The following is a 17,384-nucleotide window of genomic DNA, read 5'->3' as shown; positions in this document are numbered from 1 at the left end:
GTTCCGAAATCAAAAAGTCTCCTCAAAAGGTTAGATTTAGCTGTAATCGGAGCATCTAAGAATGCATAAATTACACCAAGGGACTAACCACTCGGATTTTTCAGGAGCGATTCAGTCAGGCATTAATTAGTTGAAACCTGTTTAAACAGAGTCTAGAGAAGAAGTAGGGTGCAGACAACAAACTGCCGGTTAATAAATAGATAAGAAAATTGTATGGTATAAATAATTAAGGATAAGCTGCGTCTAATCCTAGTGATAAATTGAACACAGCACAAGGGCCGAATAAGAAGCAAAGGTTTTATTTTAAAAAGAATGATTTATCGTTTTGGCTATTATTGTACCGTTAAAATAAACTCGGGACAAATTTATATATTGTAGTATAAGTATAATTTTGCATAATCTTCTACTGAAATAAGAATTAAAGATATATAAAACGAGCTAATTAATAACTAATGTGAACGAAACAAAATGTCCCCAGAGTATTTAAATTTGTTATAGCAAGACTCGAGTGTTGCTGTAGAACTACCAAAGCAAACTGCAAAAGCAGTCGATGACCAGTCTCAAGTCCAAGGCCTTTCCAAGAAACAATTCAACCCCTTATTAAATAAACCCCGATAAAAATGGCCACAACCCTAATAAAATTATTCTATAGTTCTTGTTAAAAAAAATCCTGGATTCACCCCTGACGTGGCGGGTGGGTAAATGTTCACTAGGGAAAAGAGAAGTAGTACAAGCCTTATCCAAGGTATTGTTGGCAAAACACAAGGAAATTTGTACTCTCATTTCCTTAAGGGTGACTAGATTTGCTCTCCGAAGAAGGGAAGTGTAAGGCCCTTTACCCTGTTTGAAAATAATTCTTAGACACGTTTTTTGAACTGCTTTTATTCAGTCCCACAATTCATTGGACATGCCAGGATGGCAAACAGAGAAACAGAAAAAAAATGTATTAATCCAAAAACGTTCACAAATAAAATGAAAAAAACAACAAGTTTTTTAACTGAAAGTAAGGAGCGACATTAAAGCTTAAAATAAACAGAAATTACTCTGTATATTAAAAGAGTTTTTCCCTTCTCAACGGCCCGCTCCTTACGCTAATGTTTTTTGCTGTTTTAAAAAGAAAACTTGAGAAAAAGAGTCAAACTTTAGCGTAAAGAGCAAGGCGTTGAGGATGGAAAAGCCCCTTTGATATACGGAGTAATTCCTGTTCGTTAATGTCGCTCCTTAATTTCAGTTAAAAAACTTATTTTTTCATTTATTTCCAACATAAAGCGAACTTAACAGTAGAGGTAATTTCAAACAGTTACTACATTACTATAGTAAAGAGCGACCCGGCTCAATAGTAACCACAACTCTAAAAAACAGAATTTTGATACGAAGAAATACATCACAAGAATCACACTTTTATGCTGATTTTAAATATGTAAGTTTCACCATCAAGTTTAGTCTTACCCATCTAAAGTTACGAGCCTGAGAAAATTTACCTTATTTTAGAAAATGGGGGAAACACCCCCTAAAAGTCATTTAACAAATCCCGGATGCGTGTTTATTTATTTAATTTCATTTTTTTTTCCAGGGGTGATCGTATCGACCCAGTGGTCTTAAAATTTTGCGAGAGGGCTCATTCGAATGGAAATGAAAAGTTCTAGCGCCCTTTCTAAGTGACCCAAAAATTGGAGGGCAGCTAGACCCCCTCCCACACACATTTTTTCCAAAAGTCGTCCGATCAAAATCCTGATATAGTCATTTTATTCAGCATAGTTAAAACCTTATAACTATGTCTTTCGGGACAACTTATTCCCCCACAGTCCCCGTGGGAGAAGCTGCAAGTTAGAAGCTTTGACCAGTGTTTGCACATAGTAATGATTATTGGGAAGTATACAGACGTTTTCAGTGGGATTGTTTGGTTGGAAGGAGGGGTTGGGAAGAGGAGGTTATGTGGGGGAAACTTTCTATGGAGGAATTTGTCATGGGGAGGAAAAATTTCCATGAAGTGGAGGGGGCAGGATTTTTTAGCATGATTTAAAAAAAAATGAAAAAATAAATATGAAAGTGTTTTCAACTGAAAGTAAGGACCAGCGTTAAAACTTAAAACAAACAAAAAATATTACACATATAAATGGTTCATTTCCTCCTAATCCCTCACTCTTTACGCTAAAGTTTTTTTAGTAGTTTCAACTATTTATTCTACGGCCTTTGTGAATCAGGGGTCATTCTTAAGGATTTAGGCTTTAATTTAAGCTTTAGTGTAATGAGCGAGGTATTGACAAGTGGGCGAACCCCCCTCATATACGTAATAGAAACATGCGAACATAGAAGTACCTTAGGTAAGCTGATTCGTAAGTTACGTATATCTTTACTAATGAAAACCACGTGAAAAAATTAAAAGCTCTAGTTGCCTTTTTAAGTAACAAAAAATTGGAGAGCAGCTGGGCCTCCTCCCCCGCTCATTTTTTCTCAAAATCGTTGGATCAAAACTATGAGAAAGCCATTTAGCCAAAAAAAAAAAAAAAAAAAAAAAAAAAAAAAAAAAAAAAAAAAAAAAAAAAAAAAAAAAAAAAAAAAAAAAAAAAAAAAAAAAAAAAATGCAAATTCCGTTTTAATTATTCATCTGCGGAGAGCCGAAATCAAAACATGGATTAACTAAAAACCGGTCAGAAATTACATAAAAATACGAATTTTTTTAAATGAAAGTAAGGAGTAGCATTAAAACTTAAAACGAACTGAAATTACCCCGTATATGAAAGGGGCTGTTCCCTCCTCAACGCCCCACTCTTTACGCTAAAGTTTTTGCAGTATTAAAAAGTAGAGTTGAGAAAGAGTCAAACTTTAGGGTAAAGAGCGGGGCGTTGAGGAGGGAACAGCCTCTTTCATATACGGGATAATTTCTGTTCGTTCTAAGTTTTAATGTTGCTCCTTACTTTCATTTGAAAAAACATGTTTTTTATTTAATCATTAAAAAATACGGATAAAGGTTCTGAAAGAATGTCTGCAAAGGCTTAAAAGGATTTGAGAAACTAACGAGCTAATTTGATCCTCCTAACTCATAAAAGCATATTGTTATTTTTAATCGTACTAATAAGCACTTCGTGGATTACTCGAATAAAAATCTAAATGATAGTTGAGATGCAACTGAATTTGGGGCAAGGATTTTTACTTTGAATTTGATTTTAGGGAGTCAAGTGAGACTTCATTTTTCTTGGAATTCGGTTAGTAATTTTTCTTGAAATTTGGTAAATCGGCACGGGTCGATTTAGAGGGCATTTCCTGTCATGCTCCAAAGGATTTTGTAAAGTTTCGAAATACTTGGTTTTCCTGATTGGTAGTTTCAGGACAGTTTTTGGCTTGATTACATACATAAATAAAATTGGGTGGTTTAATCTGACAATGAAATACAACGAACTTTCGGTTAGATCGTATAATTTCCACTTCTCACCCATTTCTAGCTATATTTTATATTTTATTTCATATTTTAATTTTCCTACGTCGCTCACTGCTCTACATACTACCTATCCTTTTTGTAGCTATAGCACTTTCCTTTCTACCAAAACAATAAAATCGCTACTTTACTATTTTACTTCCTCACAACCAATTAGCTTTTTATTTACAGGTGCCAAGACATCAAGTTGGTTTCAAATATGATGTTTTCTAAAGAATATAGAGCTGGATTGCGCTCAAGAATCATCTTCAAATACGAATTACATAAAAAAAAAGTTTCTTTAACTGAAAGTAAGGAGCGACATTAAAACTTAAAACGAACAGAAATTACTCCGAATATGAAATGGGTTGTCCCCTCCGCAATCCCTTGCTTTTTACGCTAAAGTTTTTAATTGTTTGAAAAAGCAGAATTGTGGCAGAGTCAAACTTTAGCGTAAAGAGCGAGGGATTGCGGAGGGGATAACCCATTTCATATACGGTGTAATTTCTATTCGTTTTAAGTTTTAATGTCGCTCCTTACTTTCAGTTAAAAAAACAGTTTTTTTTACGTAATTTCTGAATGTTTTTGAATTAATGCATGTTTGATTTTGGCTCTCCACACTTAAATTATTAAAATGAAATTTGCATACTAATTCCTTTTTTGGCTAAATGGCTTTCTCTTAGTTTTGATCAGACGATTTTGAGAAAAAAGGGGCGGTGAAAGCCTAGTTGCCCTGCAATTTTTCGGTTACATAAAAAGGCAGCTATAAATTTTAATTTTTAACGAATGTTTTTATTAGTAAAAAATAAACGTAACTTAAGAATTAGTTTACGTAACAAACATTTATATTCTTAAATTTTTATTATGTATATGAGGGGGTTTGTACCCTCGTTAATACCTCGCTCTTTACACTAAATCGTAAGTTTTGTCCCAATTCTTTAAGAATGACCCCTGAATCCGAAAGGCCGTAGAATAAACAGTTGAAATTACTTAAAATACTATAGCATAAAGAGCGAGGTATTTATCTCCTCCTCCATACCTCGCTCTTTATGCTAAAGTATTTTTAGAACCCCTCATATGCGTAATAATCTCTGTTCGTTTTAAGTTTTGATGCTACTCCTTACTTTCAATTGAAAAAACTTTTCCATGTTTATTTTTTCATTGTTTTTTTATAGCAATTTTAGAAAATCCTGCGCCCTTTTCATTGAATTTCTGTTCCCCCATGACATATTTCTCCAAGGAAAGATCCTCCCACATAGCTCCATCCCCTCAACCCCACCCCCAAAACAAAAAAAAATCCCCTGAAAACGCTGTACACTTCCCAATAACCATTATTATATGTAAACACTGGCCAAAGTTTGTAACATGCAGCCCCTCCCCCAGGGACTGCGGGGGAGTAAGTCATTCTTAAAGACATAGTTATTATGGTTTTTGACTATGCGGAACAAAATGGCTATCTCAAAATTTTGATCTGTTGACTTTGGAGAAAAAATGAGCGTGGGAGGGGGCCTAGGTGCCCTCCAATTTTTTTGGTCACTTAAAAAGGGCACTAGAACTTTTCATTTCCGTTAGAATGAGCCTTCTTGCGAAATTCTAGGACCACTTGGTCGATACGATGACCCCTGGGGAAAAGAAAACAAAAACAAAAAACAAACAAACAAATAAACACGCACCCGTGAGTTGTCTTCTGGCAAAAAATACGAAATTCCACATTTTTGTAGATAGGAGCTTGAAACTTCTACAATAGAGGTCTCTGATACGCTGAATCTGATGGTGTGATTTTCATTAAGATTCTATGACTCTTAGGGGTTTTTTCCCCTATTTTTTAAAATAAGGCAAATTTTCTCAGGCCTGTAACTTTTGATGGGTAAGACTAAACTTGAATAAACTTATATATTATAAATATATCAAATCAGCATTAAAATGCGATTCTTTTGATGTAGCTATTGATATCAAAACCCCATTTTTTAGAGTTTTGGTTGCTATTGAGCCGGGTCGCTCCTTACCACAGTTCGTTACCACGAACTATTTGATCATGTCATAAGGAGACCACAATTCACACAGAAAAGCTCCTTGCTTCTCGAAGGCTTAAAAAAACACAGACTCAATGGAAACCGTAGTCAAAAAACGGAAAAGGACTGATTTTTATAGTTTGAATACTATCAAACTATAAACACAAAGAAAGAAACACAAAATAACAAGAGCTAAGAGCTCATATGGCACTTGTGACGAGGTCGGAAGAGCCGAGAGCTCATATGGTACGAGGTCGGAAGAGCCAAGAGCCAAGAGCTCATTTGGACGAGGTCGGAAGAGCCGAGAGCTCATATGGTACGAGGTCGGAAGAGCCAAGAGCCAAGAGCTCATTTGGCACTTGTGAGAAGGTCAGAACCTAAAGTTAAACTTTATAGCACAAGATCCTTCTAAATATCAAATTTCATTAAGATCTGGTCACCCTTTCGTAAGTTACAAATACCTCAATTTTCAAAATTACCTCCCCCCTCCCAATTCCACCAAAGAGAGCAGATCCGGTCCAGTTATGTCAGTCACGTATCTTAGACAGGTTTCTATTCTTCCCATCCAGTTTCATCCTGATCTCACCGCTTTAAGTATTTTCTAAGATTTCCGGTCCCCCCAACTGCCCCCCCCCCCAATTACGTTTGATCCGGTTGAGATTTAAAATAAGATATCAGAGTTACGAGGTCCTTCTAAATATGAAGTTTCATGAAGATCCGATCACTCCTTCGTAAGTTAAAAATACGTTATTTTTCTTATTTTTCAGAATTACCCCCCCCCCCCGCAATTGAGCGGATCCGTTCCAATTATGTAAATTACGTATGCAAGACTTTTGCTTATTTTTCCAACCAAGTTTCATCCCAATCCTTCCAATCTAAGGGTTTCCCATCATTTTAGGTCTCCCCACCCCAAACTTCCCCCAATGTCACCAGATCCGGTCAGGATTTAAAATAAGAGCTTTGAGCCACGATATCCTTCTAAAAATCAAATTTCATGGAGATCCAATCACCCATTCGTAAGTTAAAAATACCTCATTTTTTCTAATTTTTCAGAATTAACCCCCCCCCCCCCCAACTACCCAAAAGAGAGCGGATCCGTTCCGTTTATGTCAATCATCTATCTAGGACTTGTGTTTATTTTTCCCACCATGTTTCATCCCGATCCCTCCACTCTAAGTGTTTTCCAAGTTTTAGGTTCCCCCTCCCAACTCCCCGCCCCCATCACCAGATCTGGTCGGGATTTAAAATAAGAGCTCTAAGACACGATATCCTTCTAAACATCAAATTTCATTGAGATCCGATCACCCGTTCGTAAGTTGAAAATACCTCATTTTTCTAATTTTTAAGACTTACTCCCCCCCCCCCCCAACTACCTCAAAGAGAACAAATAAGTTCCGATTATGTCAATCATGTATTTGGGACTTGCGCTTATTTTTCCCATCAAGTTTCATCCCGATCCCTCTACTCTAAGTGTTTTCCAAGATTTTAGGTTCCCCCCTCCAACCCCCCCCCCCCAATGTCATCAGACCCAGTCGGGATTTAAAATAAGAGCTCTGAGACACAATATCATTCCAAACATCAAATTTCATTAAGATCCAATCACCCGCTCATAAGTTAAAAATACTTCATTTTTTCTATTTTTCCGAATTAACCGGCCCCTACTCCCCCCCCCAGATGGTCAAATCGGGAAAACGACTATTTCTAATTTAATCTGGTCCGGTCCCTGATACGCTTGCCAAATTTCATCGTCCTAGCTTACCTGGAAGTGCCTAAAGTAGCAAAACCGGGACTTTAGGTTTTCCCCCTCCAACTCCCCCCAATGTCATCAGATCCGGTCGGGATTTAAAATAAGAGCTCTAAGACACAATATCATTCCAAACATCAAATTTCATTAAGATCCAAATACCCGCTGATAAGTTAAAAATACTTCATTTTTTCTATTTTTTGCGAATTAACCGGGCCCCCACTCCCCCCCCAGATGGTCAAATCGGGAAAACGACTATTTCTAATTTAATCTGGTCCGGTCCCTGATACGCTTGCCAAATTTCATCGTCCTAGCTTACCTGGAAGTGCCTAAAGTAGCAAAACCGGGACCGACAGACAGACCGACAGACAGACCGACAGACCGACAGACAGACCGACAGAATTGGCGACTGCTATATGTCACTTGGTTAATACCAAGTGCCATAAAAACAGGAACAGTAAGTGTCAACAAAGAGGTAGTGGTTGGTGCAATAAATGGTGGGATGACTCACGCCCAGGTTCAAGAACTTTTCTCTACGATTGGAATAAATCCTCCGTCTCAAAAAGTCTTTACGAAACTTGAGAAAGAAATTTGCGTAGAATTGGAAAAAGTTCTCTACGACTATCTTATCGAAAATGGGAAAACCGAGCGAAGGATGGCACTGGAAGCAGGTGAGAAAATTCACCCAAATGGAGCTGTAGAGACACGTGTTATAGTTGATGGAAGCTGGTGTACATGAAGTTATGGGGATAGGTATCGTGCAATCTCAGGCTGTGGAGTGGTGATAGGTTTCTATTCGAAGAAACTCTTAAATCTAGGAATTAGAAATAAATATTGCAGTACTTGCGTGAAATACAGGCATCAAATAAATAGATCTGTTCCTGACCAAACAGTTTTATGAACTGGTAGGGGCCAGGTATGGTACAGGTACAGATACAAGGACAGGTACAGATACCAGGAACTGGTACAGGTATCGAGTCATATATATTAGTTGACGCATTCCGAATCATCCATGCACAATCTAAGATATGCTCGATTTGTTGCCGGCGACGATTCGAGTACCCATTCTGAAATTATAACAAGGGTACTATATGGCAGAAATGTAGAAAAAATTGAGTGTGCTAATCATGCGTGCAAATGCTTGAAAAACAGACTATATAAGAAGCAGCATGAAAATGCCGAATGCAGAAGATTTCCGCAATAATTTGCCGCAATAATAAAGAAATGTGTGATTTTGCTAGAAATGCAATTGCATGTGCCACCACAGAGAAGAAAAGCGTAATGGATCTCATCAGTGCGCTGAAGGCAATTCCACTGCATTTTTTCCGTGGCGAGCATAGATTTTGTCCTACATGCTGCTCGTTCTCCGGGAAAGTTCTATAGGTTAATCCTGAAGACACCCCTTTCTCATCTTTCTCAGCCATGTGTATTCAGCCTTTGATACGCTGACCAGAAGGGCTCGTCTACTGATAGGAAATAACACGAGCAACCTGGCAGAATATTTTATGAGCATAGTTGCAAGGCTTATAGATGGCAAAAGCATCATGGGTAACGAAAGTGCGCGATATACCACACGTGTTAAAGCAGCAGGAATCTGATTTACGAAAGGTCACTCAGCTCGCCTTGAAATATTTCGAATAACTGTAGGATCTACACCAAGAAGGCAGTTGAAAAAACTTGCACAGCAGCGGGCCATGGCAACTACTCGACGTAAAAAAACCGTCTGCTAGAAAGTGCCTTTTCACTAATACTTCCACAAAACTCTCTTCAAAAGAAATCAGGGAGCCAACCGGAGCAGACAAAAACTACGGCTCGAACGCAACCGCTCCGGATCTTCATTGCAGTGCGCTCGAAATTGCAAAAACAGATTTTTTGACCCGTCTCCAATGTACTGCAACGGAAATCCTCAGTATCGAAAAAGCCACCAGGCTTCGGAAAAATTCTATCGATAATAACTGGATAGAATACAGAAAAAACAGAATTACCACTTCCGTAGCTGGTGCTGTTTTTAAAAGGCGGTTGAAGACTGTGGGTTCATTAGTTCGGCAGCTGCTGTATCCCAGAATCCCCCAAACAAAGGCAATGGAGCATGGTCAGATGTATGAGCCTGTAGCTATTGCAGCTTTTGCAAGGAAAACGGGTTGCATTGTGAACTCTGCTGGGCTTTTCATTCACAAGGAAGATGGGTTTCTAGGGGCCAGTCTGGACGGGATAGCAATTTTTCCTTCGGGTGAAAAGGCTCTTTTGGAGGTTAAGTGCCCTTTGACAGCAAAGGGGCTTATATTGGAAGAGTGGATAGCGCTTAAAAAAAAAATACATGTCTTGAAAAGAAAGTTAATAGTGAAATAAAGCTGGAAAGATCACGTGACTACTATTACCAAATTCAAATGCAATTGGAATGTTGTGATATTGATTTTTTATACTTTGTAATATTTTTAGGGGAAGAGGAATTGAATTATGAAAAGATTGGTCGTGACCGAGAATTCTGGTCTAACAAAATGCTGCCAAATCTACAAAAATTTTATTTTGAGGCACTATCACCAGAAATTGTCGACGGAAGGTTGCCAAGAAGTATGGAGATACGAGAACCGTTTATATAAATCCAACTGTGCTAGGTATAGGTATTTGTCATGTGCCATTACAGTCTTATCCGAATACAAATTCAGATATACAAATACACAAGCAACACTCGAGCTTTAGAATATTTTTTAATGAACACGTATGGATAAATTTAATTTAAAAAAAAAAGTTTTTTTAACTGAAAGTAAGGAGCAACATTAAAACTTAAACGAACAGAAATTACTTCGTATATAAAAGGGGCTGCTCCCTCCTCAACGCCCCGCTCTTTACGCTAAAGTTTTTTTACTGTTTTAAAAAGTAGAGTTGAGAGAAAGAGTCAAACTTTAGCGTAAAGAGCGAGGCGTTGAGGAGGGAGCAGCCCCTTTCATATACGAAGTAATTTATATTTGTTTTAAGTTTTAATGTTGCTCCTTGCTTTCAGTTAAAAACATGTCTTTTTTTATTTAATTTCTGAACGTTTTTGAACTAATGCATGTTTTGATTTTGGCTCTCCACAGATGAATAATTAAAACGAAATTTCATATTTATATGGCTTTCTCATAGTTTTGATCGAATCACTTTGAGAAAAAAGGAGCGGGGGAGGAAGCTTAGTTGCCCTCCAATGGTTTGGTTACTTGAAAAGGCAACTAGAACTTTTAATTTTTTACGAACGTTTTTGCTAGTAAAAGATATACGTAACTTACGAGTTAGCTTACGTAACGAACTTCTGTATTCTGTTAGTGTTAAATTTTAATGCTGCTCCTTACTTTCAGTTGAAAAAACTGTTTCATATTTATTTTTGTATTGTTCTATTTTGAAATAAGGCTAGAAAATCTTGCGCTCCCTTCATGGAAATTTTCTTCCCACATGACAAATTCCTCCATGGAAAGTTCCCCCAACATAACCCCCTGTTCTCAACCCCTCCCCCCAACCAAAAATCCTCCTGAATACGTCTGTACACTTCCCAATAACCATTACTATATAAACACTGATCAAAGTTTGTAACTTGTAGCCCCTTCCACGGGGATTCTGGTGGAGTAAGTCTTCCCCAAAGACACAGTTATAAGGTTTTTCGACTATGCTGAATAAAATGGCTATCTCGGAATTTTGATCAGGTGACTGTGGGAAAATAATTAGCGTGGGAGGGGGCCTTGGTGCCCTCCGATTTTTTTAGATCACTTAAAAAGGGTACTATATACTTCATTTTTTATATATAATTCACTTATAAATAGCTTCATTTCCGGGGAATGAGCCCGCTCGCAACATTCTAAGACAACTGGTTCGATATGATCACCCCTGGAAAAAAAAAATCCATATTTTTGCAGATAGGAGCTTAAAACTTCCACGGTAGGGTTCCCTGATATGCTGAATCGGATGGGTGTAATTTTGGTTTTACTTTTAGCGGGTGTTTCCCTCTATTTTCTAAAATAAGGCAATTTTTCTTAGACTCGTAATTTTGATAGGTAAAACTGATATATTCAAAGTCAGCATTAAAATGCGATTTTGTTCATGTAGCTATTGGTATCAAAAATCCGTTTTTTAGAGTTTTGGTTACTATTGAGCCGGGTCGCTCCTTAGTACAGTTCGTTACCACGAACTGTTTGATAAAATGAAATAAATTGGTCACTTCGCTGCGAGCAATTATTTAAATTATATTTTTCTAAATAGGTCTGCATGAAGTAAAAACCCGAAAATATGTACTTTTTATTTGTAATTTCCACAATTTTATACCGCGTGCTGGCAAATAATTATGACCAGACCACGGGCACACACGCAGGGGAGGGATTTACCCACCTTAACTTTGTATAATGCTTAATTTTCTCAGCGAAATGTTTGATTTTCCTGTGTTTTCCTGGTATTTCTTTCGTAAGAGTTGAACCCCCCTCCTTCCAAAAAAAAACCTCGAATAATAATTTCTCAAATTTTCTCCTCGAATAATAGTTCTTTTGCAAATAAATGTTCCTATTTACTTGCCGAATTACGAAGAATAACAATGCAGTAATCGTAATTTTCAGTGAGAAACCCCTTGAGTTTAATGACGGCAGTGAAATCTGATAACCTTGAGTGTTTGTCGATTTGCCGCAATTGAAAAAGAACTTAATAGAGAGTATAATTTCTGGACGTTCGCGCAGCCTTAACAGCAAGCAGGATTTAAGTGAAAAATTTTACTGAAAGGTGTTTCTCTAATGGCACTTATTACTATTGATATATTGAAAAGGAACCAGACGAAACAGTAGCAGACGGTTAAGCCGTCTTGACACAATCAAACCAAAAGGTCCAGGATAAAATTGTCTGCATTGCTAGAATAAGGCATGGAGCTTTTCAGTAACCGGAGTTACCATCATTAAAAGATCAGGTAATATCCAATGTTAAATAAAATAAAAATTAAACAATTGCAAGAAGTGGAGAAAAAATCACAGTACAGTTTGCCGGTGGTTTGAAGACAAGCAGTATGAATCTCCGACGTACTTAGGCTTTAATTTATGAGTTGCTAGTAGAATATTTGAGGTGTAAAACTCAGTACGATCAGGCCACCTGGGCTCTACATCAAAACCAAATCAAACTGAGTCTTGGGCAGAAATTAAAACCATTACGCCAGAATAAACAAACTGCCAAAGAACAAGGTTATCAGACCGAAAAAGAGATCGTTTCTCAATGAGTCTCTGTAAACCATGTCGTAAAAAGATTAATGTTTTTGATTGATTAGCAAGAATTCAGTAAACAGGATAAAAAAGTAGGTCTGTAAGAATAGCCTAGGGGTTTGTTTTATAAATATTATAGATTTACTAGTAAAAGATAGCAAAAGGGACAGTTTAAATGGTAAAAAACTCTTTATTGCAACCTCCCACCGCTTGTTTTGCTCACTACGGTCAGTGACTTGTGCTTTTGACATTCTCAATTGTGTCCTACCTTTGATAGCTACAACTGGCAGCTGTACATTCAGTCCTCGTATCTCCATGTGCATTCGCTTTTTCTTACCTTCATCCACTCGCTAAAGTCGGAAGCTCGGGCCTTCAGGCCTCGCATGACGTAAATTTGACATCAGTCCGAATTTGTTTTTTGGATCATTTTTTTAGCAAATAAAATTGAGTTTTATACACTTTATAGCCATTGTCATTGTTAAAATATCAGAGATTGTTTTGCAATATGTTTTTATTTCTATCTGCAGTAATTTAAATTGTTTTCGGTAAAAACAAAATTTTGGTTAATAGCTAAATTCTGAACTTAAGTTTCTTGAAATCAGAAAATAAAACCTTGTATTTTTTTTTCCAGAAATGAGTGAAAATGTAAAAAACGAGTTAATCTATTTCTAAGGGTTGCACTTTGAAAAGCACATTTACCTAATAAGAAAACAGGATTGCTCGGAAAGAACAAGTTTATTATCTCTAGCTCATATTCTACCAAACACCTATAACCTATATATACCCAAAGATTACATACCCCTTATAATGTACCCCAAGGAAACAATTGGACCCAGGTGCCAAATTCAATTTTTAGACTTCTATAATCATTTCAATCGTCGAGCAAAAACAATTTCCGCCAGAATTTTGCTGTTTCGTTTCGTTTGAAAATGATAGTGTATTTTTAACGACCAAATGAAATAAAATATATACGAAAAGGTGAGGACAAAGAAATACCTTGAGTTTATAATGTCCAGCTTCCTCATCGAATTGTGTAACATGTCGGATCATCAAGCGCAGTCGATCTCTCGTCATAGATGTTTTCTCTCTCCTAATACAGGTCCAATCTACCGTTATTTCATCGTCTTCAAATCCGCGATCTGGTTCCAATTCAACAACCACAAACCTAAAGAGCTCAGGCTGAGGTCCCCAAACCTTAATATTTTCGTCTCTCACCTTGATATCAATATCTGGATCTGTACTGAAAAAATAAAAAAAAACATCTTAGTGCCAATTATATATAGCCTGTATTCAAAACTAAGGGCTTATCAAAATAAAATAGATAAAAGTTGTTTGGACAACATGAAGTCCTGTAAAAACCCTTTGGTCAGCTTCACCAGCAAAAATGTTTGCAGGAGCAACGCTTTTGCTTTGTTTCTTCACTGTCAATTACGACTTACAGTCGTAGACACTTCGCGACTTTTACAATTGGTAAACTATTCCCTTCGACAATTTTTCTTTAAATTAAATTAAAAACAAGTTTTTTCGACTAAAAGTAAGGAGCAACATCGAAACTTAAAACGAACTGAAATTACTCCGTATATGAGGGGGCTTACCCCCTCCCCCCCTCAACACCTCGCTCTTCATGCTAAAGTTTTTTAGTACATTTAAAAAAAGCTTCTTATTGTTCTAATTAAACGAACTTTCAGGACTCGTTCTTAAAGAATCGGGACAAAATTCATACTTAAGCATAAAGAGCAGGGTTTTCAGGAGGAGGGAACCCCCTCATATACGTAATAATATCTGTCCGTTTAAAGTTTTGTTGCTCCTTACTTTCAGTTGAAACAACTTGTTTTTTTTTATTTAATTTCTGATCCATTTTTTCAATAATATCTGGAAATCTGGCTTGACCTCCACACGGATATATCCTCTAGACAATTCAATCTTGGTAAAAATTTATCCCGAACAATTACTATTAACATCTTCACGCATAAAATTGAACAAACAAAGAGATAGCAAGACATAAGAAGAACTTCATATAGGAATTCTAGGAAATTCCCTCGGTGTAAAATTTCTCCTGAAAAATTCGACCCTAGGAAACTTCACTCCCTATGGATACGTAATTTACCTATTCTACCAGTATTTTACGTATTTTACCTGTATCTTACATATTTTTACGACGGCATGCAATTTCCATAGTACCAAAGCAGAAACAGGTTTGGATATGATTTTATTTTGTATATAACTGTATTACCGGTTTAAATTACCTTCCTGAAAATTGTAGGAAGCCATTTCCTTCAGATATTAAAGTTGCCTCATCAAAAAGAACTAAATGATCGAGATTTTCAACGATGTGGAAGGCTAAAGCAGAATCAATATCCTATTTTATTTTAAATTTCACATCTCAGAGAAATCAGTACTTGTCTATTATTCAGAACACACCCAGGAAATTTGATCTGCAAGATCCTACAAAACAGGTTTAAGTTTCTGTAATCAGAGACAATTAGCTTAGGCTTATCGTTGTTGTATATTTTAATTGAATATTTAATACACAGAGCTGGTATTTTGGTTAGGTTAGCTTATATTCTGCATACAGCCCCGCTATACTTACCCCCCCCCCCCCAAAAAAAAAGTGCAAATATATAGCACAAATTACATATATTCTATCTATCTCACAATGCGTCAATTGTTTCAACCCGTGTACCTATAAATTGAATCAACTTGGGTGTGTTCTGAATAATGGAAAAGTACCAAGAAATCTTGTGTTGATGCCGTCGTTCCTCTCGAAGCCAGCCTTTACCCCCCCCCCCCCTCCAGGAAATTTCCCTCGCGGAGAACTCCCCCTTCCCCCAGGAAAAATCCTCCGCCCCCATTTACCTCTTGAAAATGAGAATCTTTAGGAAAATCAAAATCAATAAATTTTCATTAAAAGCTGGAAGTGGTGCTTTAAAAAAAAAAAAGCTCAAATGGTCTTGTAGCTACGGGACAACTCTAAAACACCAATTTACCCTATATTTCCTTGGAAGTACTTTATTTTACCACTTGTGTTTTGTTTTGTCTTTTCTCTCATTGTTTCTTTTATAAATAATGCTGGAAAATCCAGCGCCACCTTCATGGAGATTCTCTTCCCCCCTGATAAATTCCTCCATGGAAAGATCCTCTCACGTAACACCCTCCCCCAAACCCCCCCCCCCCCAACACCACCAGAGAAATCCCCCCTGAAAACGCCAGTATACCACCCAATAAACAATACTATATATAAACAATGGGCAACGTTCATAACTTGCAGCCCTTCCCTAGGGGGACAGTGGGGGGATCAAAAAATAGTTATTAGATTTTTTGACTATGCTGAGCAAAATGGCTATCTCAAAATTTTGACCCGGTGATTTTGGGGAAAAAATGAGCGTGGGAGGGGGCCTAGCTGCCCTCCAATTTTTTGGCCACTAAAAAGGGCACTAGAACTTTTCCGCTCGCGTCATTCTAGGACCACTGGATCGATACGATCACCCCTGGGAAAAAAAACAACAAATAAACACGCATCCGTGATCTTTCTTCTGGCAAAAAAATTACAAAATTCCACATTTTCGCAGATAGGAGCTAAAAACAACGACAGTAAGGTTCTCTGATACGCTGGAGCTGATGATGTGATTTTCAGTAAGATTCTATGACTTTTGAGGGATGTTTCCCCATTTTTTGAAAGTAAGGCAAATTTTCTCCGGATCGTAACTTTTGATGGGTAATAGTAAACTTGATGAAACTTATATATTTAAAATCAACATAAAAATCCGATTCTGTTGATGTATATATTGGTGTCGAAATTCCGTTTTTTAGAGTTTCGGTTACTATTGAGCCGGGTCGCTCCTTACTACAGTTCGTTACCAGGAACTGTTTGATTACAAATACTGAATTTACTTATTTCGTTATATATGGTTATAACCTACGATTATGACGTCATTCATCAAGATTGAACATGAAAATGCAGTTTTTTTTTGTAAAACGTGATTCCAATTTTAAAGTTATTTGTTTTTTAATTACGAAAGGCACTAGATGCAATAATTTCCTTTAAAATAAGCGCTTAAACACATCTCTGATTTCCAGTGTCCAGCTAGCTGAGTAGAAAAAAAGGGAAAAAACGAAAAAAGGATGCCGTCTATGCAGAATACCGTAGTTCAAGCCACTTTTCTTGGTTTTCCAGCCGATACATTATCTTTGCTGTTCAAGCCAAGAGACTGTTAGTTTCCTATGTAGGAGTTTCAAACAAGGCTGATCTAATATTGTGCTTCGTTTTTCGATCTGACACTATTTTTAGGAGTTATGGGTTTGCAAGCTATGCAAGTTATGGGTTTGCACTTTGGTTGCAAGCTACCGCTGCAACCAAAGTAGGTTTTTCGTATCAAATCAGGAATTAAGCAGAGTTGCGCCCCATCCCAATATATGTGGACCATTTTGATAGACTTTGTCATAAGAAGCACAGGAAACGCAGTGGGAGAACATGGAGCCAATTGGGAAAGTAAGAACTCTTAGACTTAAATTATGCTGATGATTCAAGTATCCTAGATGAAAGTGTTAGCAGAGTGAACGAATTTTTCAGAGTTCAGGGTTCAAGAATAAGTTTGAAATTTAATGCTAAGAAGACTACGTCGGTAAGACTAGAAACAAATGAAGGTGACGAGGTGAAGTTGGTTAACAAAAAGATCGATTAAGTGGACAGCTTTACTTACCCAGGTGTTATTATTAGTAAGACGTTGGGTCCAGAGAAGATGTTATAGGTAGAATAGCTAAGGCTCAGACTCGGAAGAATAGAAGGATAAGTCTACGCACCATAATTAAAATATTGGAAGCTACAGTGATGACAGTGGTCAAGTCTGATTGTTTCGAACGAGGATTTTGCTAGATGTTTTCTAGCGAAATTGCCTACGGACTGTTTTGGGTGCCAACTGACTGACCGTATCTCAAATAGTAAGCTGTACGAAAAATACGGGCCAACCCCTTTCTAGGGCTATAATGAAAGAAAGGTTGAGACGACTAGGACA

The 17,384-nt window shown here is 37.2% G+C and overlaps 1 protein-coding gene across 1 annotated transcript in view; it reads right to left on the bottom strand.

Moving 5' to 3' along the window:
- The window catches only part of LOC136029156 (bromodomain adjacent to zinc finger domain protein 1A-like), a 103,329-nt gene that overhangs the window by 49,929 nt on the left and 36,016 nt on the right, over nucleotides 1-17,384 (bottom strand). The window contains exon 9 of the mRNA XM_065707250.1: nucleotides 13,369-13,612. Within this exon, the coding sequence (XP_065563322.1) occupies nucleotides 13,369-13,612 (244 nt within the window). The remainder of the gene's footprint in view (nucleotides 1-13,368; nucleotides 13,613-17,384) is intronic.

Source organism: Artemia franciscana, chromosome 7 (assembly GCF_032884065.1).
Source record: "Artemia franciscana chromosome 7, ASM3288406v1, whole genome shotgun sequence".
Classification (NCBI taxonomy): domain Eukaryota; kingdom Metazoa; phylum Arthropoda; class Branchiopoda; order Anostraca; family Artemiidae; genus Artemia; species Artemia franciscana.
Note: the sequence above shows the minus strand (reverse complement) of the source record. Positions and strands in the feature narration are given on the sequence as shown.